The sequence below is a fragment of the Cynoglossus semilaevis genome, unplaced genomic scaffold (assembly GCF_000523025.1).
Source record: "Cynoglossus semilaevis isolate Cse_v1.0 unplaced genomic scaffold, Cse_v1.0 scaffold376, whole genome shotgun sequence".
In the NCBI taxonomy this organism is placed as follows: Eukaryota; Metazoa; Chordata; class Actinopteri; order Pleuronectiformes; family Cynoglossidae; genus Cynoglossus; species Cynoglossus semilaevis.
Window position 1 is genome coordinate 376,909 of NW_007585115.1, and position 7,292 is coordinate 384,200.

General features: G+C 37.4%; 1 protein-coding gene across 5 annotated transcripts in view; it reads right to left on the bottom strand.

The window, feature by feature from the left end:
• fancc (FA complementation group C) overlaps positions 1-7,292 on the bottom strand; it is a 52,385-nt gene that overhangs the window by 25,921 nt on the left and 19,172 nt on the right. For all 5 annotated transcript variants that reach the window (XM_025053655.1, XM_025053654.1, XM_008337227.3 and 2 more), the window contains 4 exons: positions 6,296-6,452; positions 3,171-3,226; positions 2,706-2,805; positions 1,614-1,689 (listed from right to left, as the gene is read on the bottom strand). In XM_025053655.1, coding sequence (XP_024909423.1) covers positions 1,614-1,689; positions 2,706-2,805; positions 3,171-3,226; positions 6,296-6,452 — 389 coding nt within the window. The remainder of the gene's footprint in view (positions 1-1,613; positions 1,690-2,705; positions 2,806-3,170; positions 3,227-6,295; positions 6,453-7,292) is intronic.

Genomic DNA, 7,292 nt, shown 5'->3' on the forward strand with positions numbered 1-7,292 from the left:
ACACTTTCTGTAAATCCTATAAACTTAATTTCACTTCTTAAATACCACTGTGTTTGTTTGATATATGATATATTTAATTGAAATTGCTGTTCCGAACAACCAATGATCCATAAAACAAAATCTTGAAAATGATCAGGGGTGCCCAAACTTTTTCATAACACTGTAAATCATTTCTGCCAAGAGGCCAGTCTGGGCACACACAGATAAGCACAGAATTCCTGCACCTACCCACACTGGCTGGCCTCTGTAGTAAGGAGCCACATACAGTAATGGGGTTTTTTTATATATAAAAAAAGATAAAATAAAAATAATATTTTTAACAGCTTTCTACAGAGATGACATTTTAGAAATTGGCACCAATGTATTGAGAATAACTAACTTTCACATTTGTTCAAACTCTGTCAGAGTTTGCTGTAGACTTACCTTGGTTATCAGCTAACTATTGTTGGTTAGAAAGAACACTGAGTCTATTCACTTTATGACAGATGTGTTTAAGCACTCAAAGAACACCTTAACACATCTTGAGTCAAATCAGTGCTTTTGCATTTCTGCAGGGACAGATTTGTTATGGAAATCCAGTGTATTGAAGCCAAGACGGGGGTTATATGTTCTCGGAACTAGAAGACGAGAACATATAACCCCCGTCCTGGCTTCAACACCCTGGCTCCCCGTAAAAAGGAGAATAGACCTTAAAACTTTAAAATACTTTTAATCACATACAAGGCCCTAAATAATCAAGCCCCATTATACATTTGTGATTTAATTACCCCATACAAACCAAATAGATCACTGCGCTCCCAAAATTCGAATCTATTGGTCATCCCTAAAATAAATAAAAATAGAACGGGTGGTAGAACTTTTAGTTACCAGGCTCCTCTCCTGTGGAACCAGCTCCCACTCTCAGTAAGAGAGTCAGATTCTGTCTCGTCCTTTAAAGTGAGACTCAAAACCCATTTGTATAGTATAGCCTATAGCCTAAATTAGATTAAACATGCCCCGACTAGAACAGTCTAAAAAGATGCTGCTATAGGCCTAGACTGCTGGGGGGCATTGCATTGCATTGCATTTCATTTCATTTCACTTCATCTTGCACTTATAATGAGGACACAGACTCTACGGTCTTACTTTATTCTTCTGTCCTGTCCTATATTCATACCGACCACCATGTATACACTTAGGAAACTGGTCCCACTCTTTTACAGTTCTGCTGCCACCGGTGAACAGGAGGAGCACAGGACTACTGCCACTACCACTACTGCGACAACTACTGGATCCACAACCGGAACTTGAACTTTTTTTTTTCTTCATTGGTTTTTATGTATTTGTACAATGTATGTTCTGATAACATCTATTGCACGTCTGTCCGTCCAGGGAGTGGATCCGTCACCTGTGGTTCTCCCTAAGGTTTCTACCTTTCTCTTTTCTCCCTGTTGAAAGGGTTTCTCTTTCGGTAGTTTTTCCTTACCCTGGCTGACGGTCTAAGGACAGAGGATGTTACCAACCCTGTGAAGCCCCATGTGACAAACTGTATTTTGTAAATGTGGGCTATATAAATAAAATTTGATTGATTGATTGATTTGATTGAAATGTCATGAATAGTTGTGTACACTGACCTGAAGGCAAGGTCGACATGGGGATCAACAGACTCTGAGAAGTCTGAGGGAAGAAGTATTTCAACGGCAAATACATCTGAAACAGCAGAGAGGAGGGTTTTTTTTGTTCACATGGGCATAAATCATATTTGCTTTTGACTCACAAATCACTCTGCTTCCTGAAAGCTCCAAAATGACATTTTGAACTGAAGGCTGTGTAATGGTGATACAGTGGGTGCCAATGTGTAATGACGCATGTAGTAGTTGACGTTTAGCTGTGTGACTTCAGCCACTTAGAACCGAGTGTAGTGTATACCAACTGCAGCACTGCCATCTACTGGTTTATAGATGTGACAAAGAGTTTAGCTGTATTTACAGCTTTGCAAAAGGCGATGGTTTTCACCAGCGGTTGAATTCTATAAAGGAAATGCTTATTTGTACATCTTTGTTATGTGGAAAACTGCCTGCGGAAAAAATAACTTTTACCCGCCATCACATTTTTCATCTTGTGCACTCTTTAGGAAGAAGCAACAATGTTGGTGGTTTTAAGCTGCCTTCAAGCCTGTATTTTCTCTATTATATTATATTAAAATTATAGTATAAAGCAATTTGTAATGAATTTTCACTATAGGACACAAGAACAGTTTTTCTGTCACATTCTATTAAGTATTTTTTCCTATTTGAAATTTATAATTAATGAACTGTAAGTCAGTTAACAATTCACCCACATATTGACATGATGACAGTTGCCAAAATCAATTTTGAGTTGTACATTGTTCAGTAGTGGACAAATCTAAATTTTCTTTTTGAAGTCAGCAAAGATACTGACATTTCTTCTGCCTTTAAGGGCAGTGGTGCTGCCAAGTTAACACTGCGGTGGTCTGAGCATGGCACCGCCCCCACTCACTGCTCCCCGGGCTCTTAAAGCTGCCCACTGTTCACTTTGGTGATGGGTTAAATGCTGAAGTCACATTTCATTGTGTGCAGTGGTGTGTGTCACAATGTCACAATGACAAGTAGTTCACTTTCCTTCCTTTCTTTCCTATGTTTTGTCAGTGATATTAGTAGATCATGGTTGTCACATGAATCTCAGCAGGANNGATAATGTTGTACCTGAGTCTGAAGTTGTGCATGTTCCTTCAAGAAACAGAGGGAAAACAATTGGATAAGTGACTTCATGTTTTCATTTCCTTCGGCGTGTTTCATTGTCGACCTGCCGATGTACAGAGTTGTTCTTAATATTTTCACATGACTTACCCCTCTGATAATATGACTCTTCATGAACATCTTCTATGATTGACATAAAATACAGGGATCACACTATACAAGCTGTATTTACCAACTAGTCCTAAAACATAATCCTAATGTGATTAAGATCTCTGCATACCACTAAAGAGAGTCAGAGTAGCACCAGTGGCACAAATATATAGTTTGAGAACCAATGAAAATATAGCATATGCAGCTTACGTATGCAAGCGAATATTCGTTACGTGGTGGGTAACTGGACTTTCTTGGTTTCTTGAAAAATGTTCACCTCTCTACAAGACAGCAACCTACTAATATCTCACCACCACTCACCTGAAGATGTCGTTCACCACCAAAAAGATGGAGCAGTTTTGAGCACAGGCTTTGGGCTGAAACAACAACAACAAAATTTGTACAAGCCTGAAAAGTATGTTGCTTCATAGATAATTTAGAAAAGGGTAAGAAAGTAAAACACAGGAAATCAACACACCACTGGGCGTCGCTGTTGCAGCACTCACCTTAGGTGATCCCAATTCAACCGGGTTTGCCACTTTTGCCAGTCTTTTTCCACAACCCCACACAGACTCACGCTCTCATCAGCTCCTAATGTACACTCATCATGTGTTTTAGATTTAACACATACCCAAGTGTAAACACTTACCAGCTGTTCCCTTCATGTCTGCCTCTCCCTCCCTTTTTTAATTCTCTACTCCCTAATTATTCCATTTCACACTCCTCCAGACTCACAATAGTTGAGAACATTGTGTCTACTGTAACAACAGAGACACAATCAGACACAAACGAGAGAGGTTTGTTAATTTCACCTACTGACAATAATGTAAAGCACAATGGTTTAAGAATGTTACGTACTGTATGTAAACATATGTTGGACATCAGCAACAGCCTTGTCTTTAAAGGGACGTGTTGTTCCAGCACAAGTGTGCGTAAGAACATTTATGGTCACGAGAAAGAACAAACTACCCCACCCAGTGTTTATATGCTGTCATTACATTATCCAAACAAACAGTGATTGCTTTCATTCTCCTCTAGCATGCCTGTTTATTTTATTCAAACTGGCTACAAACTTAAATTGATCACATAAAAGTGTTTGTAAATGTTTGCTCTTTCGGAATTCTCAAATTATGCATGTCTGTATCTCAGTTTGCATGTTGCAGCATGTCAGCATGCCAGCATGCATTCATGTGTACAAACTAAGTCATGGTTTCACTGATTGAAAACATGTGGGTGTTTTTTTTAAGCATAGTCCTCCATACCTTACCACTAACACTTCAAAGAGGGTTAATTACAGCATACAACAAACATCCTGTTTTTGGCAGTCAAGCCCAGGAAGTGGGTATTTATTGTTGCTGGGCCCATGTCCCTCCATGGATCACATGAAGGGAGGCGGTTAAGCCAAAAAAAAAAAAAAAAAGGAATCTGAGTCTAATTCACGTTTCCCATTTTTGATTCCAGTGAAAACAAACAAATGAAAGGAGGGTGAGGAGAGAGACAGACCAAGCCTGCCCAGGTCTTTAAATCACACACTGTAACGGAAACTCTCTGACAACTCATATGACAACTCATGACAACTCATATCTAACGACCAAAAACAAACAAACAAACAAACAAACAAACAACAACCTGAAGGGCTTAAATTAAGCTTTTTCAAAATTGTGCACACCCTCTCTACAACATATGGATGGAAGTACAACGAAAAAAACAGTCACTACAAGCACTGGGAAATTCTGACCGTTTGTCTGTCTGTCATTTCAGTACGATGTTAGTAACTCACACCTCCAAAGAGCAAAATTGATTGTTTTAATTCTTTAAAACAGTTTATGAAATAAGACAGTGTACACTGCCTGAGCGTTATGTACACAGCTCAAACAGACCATCACCCTGGGAAAGGAGAAGTGACATGTCTGACAAACATGACCTGCCTCAACATGAGTAAAATAGCAAGTCCAATTGAGAGTCTGTGACATTCACAGCTACCAAAGCCTGTGTAATCAGCAGCTTGGGTAAACAGGATGCCATTCACAACCATGCACAAAAGGTGCCTTACTGCTGGGCACTGACAATTGGCACCAATAATCTGTAAACATGTAGGCATCAATTAATTTCATTCATTACATTATGCATTCATTTTATAATCTCAAGTCGTCTCTACAGTGATGACATGTCATGATTCTGAGAGACACTGATGACATTTTTCTAAAACCTCTGAATACAAAGATGTACTTAATTATACTTCTATTTTGTACCTCACTGTGTTAGTGGCTTCTCTAGAATGCATTAAAGGATTCACCAAAATATATTGGCCATTGAAACTATGAAAGCCATTATTTTTTCCTGATGGCGCTGTTGTGTTTAAGTAAAATATTTTTTTGATTTTTAAACTAGTCATCATTTTAAATGACAAAATGAGGGTGAATAGGAGTCACACAACAGAGGGTTAAGTATTTATTCTCAAAAGTCAGGTCTATGCAGCATGAGCCAAATGATTCCATTTCACAGAAATGGGTTGAAACAAGCCAAATTATGTGAGACAATCAGAGAGCGCAGACAAACACTGAGGTGTTCAGGCAATAACAGTTAATAAAGTAAAGTAAAAGAGTTAAAGTAAACATTTTAAATATCTGTGACAGTATTCTATATGTACATATTATGAGTGAAACAACAATAAAATGTTTGGTTTCACAGTTAACAAAACTGAGTCTGTAATGTAGGGCAGATGAGTCTGAACTATATAACAAACCTCCACTTTAATAGCAGCAATATGTCATCAATTTATCAAGAGTCTTAAAAGGCTGCCAAATCATGAGGCATTAAAATGACAGAAAATGCCACAATACAAAGACAACATTCTACACATTTCACATCTAAGACAGTGGATATAAACAAGGTCTCAGCAGCTGCACACATGACATACTGAGGTTGTTTCACACACTGTTCCCGCAATATATGCAATATATAAGTCCCATAACCGTTTGTGGGTTGATGCAAATTTTTCACATTATGGTTTATTATTATGAGAATTAAATGCCATCAAGCATAACCTAAAATATACCTGCAAACAATAATTATTTTTTATTAATTCATCAAATTAGTTCCAAATGGAATAAGGATGATTTATAATACAATAACATTTTTGAATGTATCTCTGTTGTAACATAGAGGCTAGATTAGTGCAGTGCTATGGTATGACCCTCCTCTGCCACTAGAAGGTTCTAGGTTTGTTCCACTGAGTCTCCAAACCCCAGGTTGGGTTGAATCAGTGAGGGCATCTGGTGTAAAACAATGTAATAACTTCATGGACTAACGCTATTGTGTCCCAAAATGTGTTATTGGATACAATGAGATGAAATGGATTTAGTAGCAGTAAGAAGATTATGCAGAGAATAATATTAATTATGAATTATTTTATAAATAGTGAAATAATAAAGAGGATTACTGACCAGCAGTGACTGCGAGACCTTTTCCAACATCTTCTGTGGTGTTGTTGCTGTGTTGGTAACAACTGACTCCAGCAGACTAAGCACAGCTTCTTCAAGAGTGGACAGACTGTGGCACCACAGGGATACAACAGACTGCTCCTCCAAAACCAAACATTTGCTGAGGTTGAAAAAGAGAAATACGATAAATTTATATTTGTTAACAATTTTATTTTTCTCATCATTAAATATCTGGCGTCAAAAAAGCTCATTCTAAATTGTATTTATTTAAAAAAAATCAAAATAAATAAATAAATATGATTCAAGAAGCCTGGTAAAATACCCTTTCTCCAGCAATGTGTAACTTTGATTTTGATGATCTGTGAGCAATCATTTCACAGATCAAAGTTTATCTCAACAATATTTTTTACAACTGTAAAAAAAATAAGCCTCATGCAAATATAAGCAGAAGGTAAAAAAAGACACTGAAGTTTTTCTTTGTTCTGTTAAAGGATATTTTTTACAATGTAATACTGTAAGACTATATACTATACAGTGGTATGAAAAAGTTTGGGCACCCTTGATCATTTTCAAGATTTTTCTATATGGATCAATGGTTGTTCGGAACAGCAATTTCAATTAAATATAACATATAGCAAACAAACACAGTGATATTTAAGAAGTGAAATTAAGTTTATAGGATTTACAGAAAGTGTGCAATAATTACTTAAACAAAAGGTGCATAAAGTTGGGCACCATTGTTGTTTTATTGATTTGAATACCTTTAGCATTAATTATTGGAACACAAAGTGTTGTTTGGTAAGCTCATTGACCCTTGACCTACATACACAGGTGAAGGCAATCACGAGAAAGGGTATTTAAAGTGGCCAGTTGCAAGTTGTTCTCCCCTTTGCATCTTCTCTGAAGACTGACAACATGGGAGCCTCAAAACAACTGTCAAATGACCTGAAAACAAAGATTGTTCAACATCATGGTTTAGGGGAAGGATACAAAAAGCTAG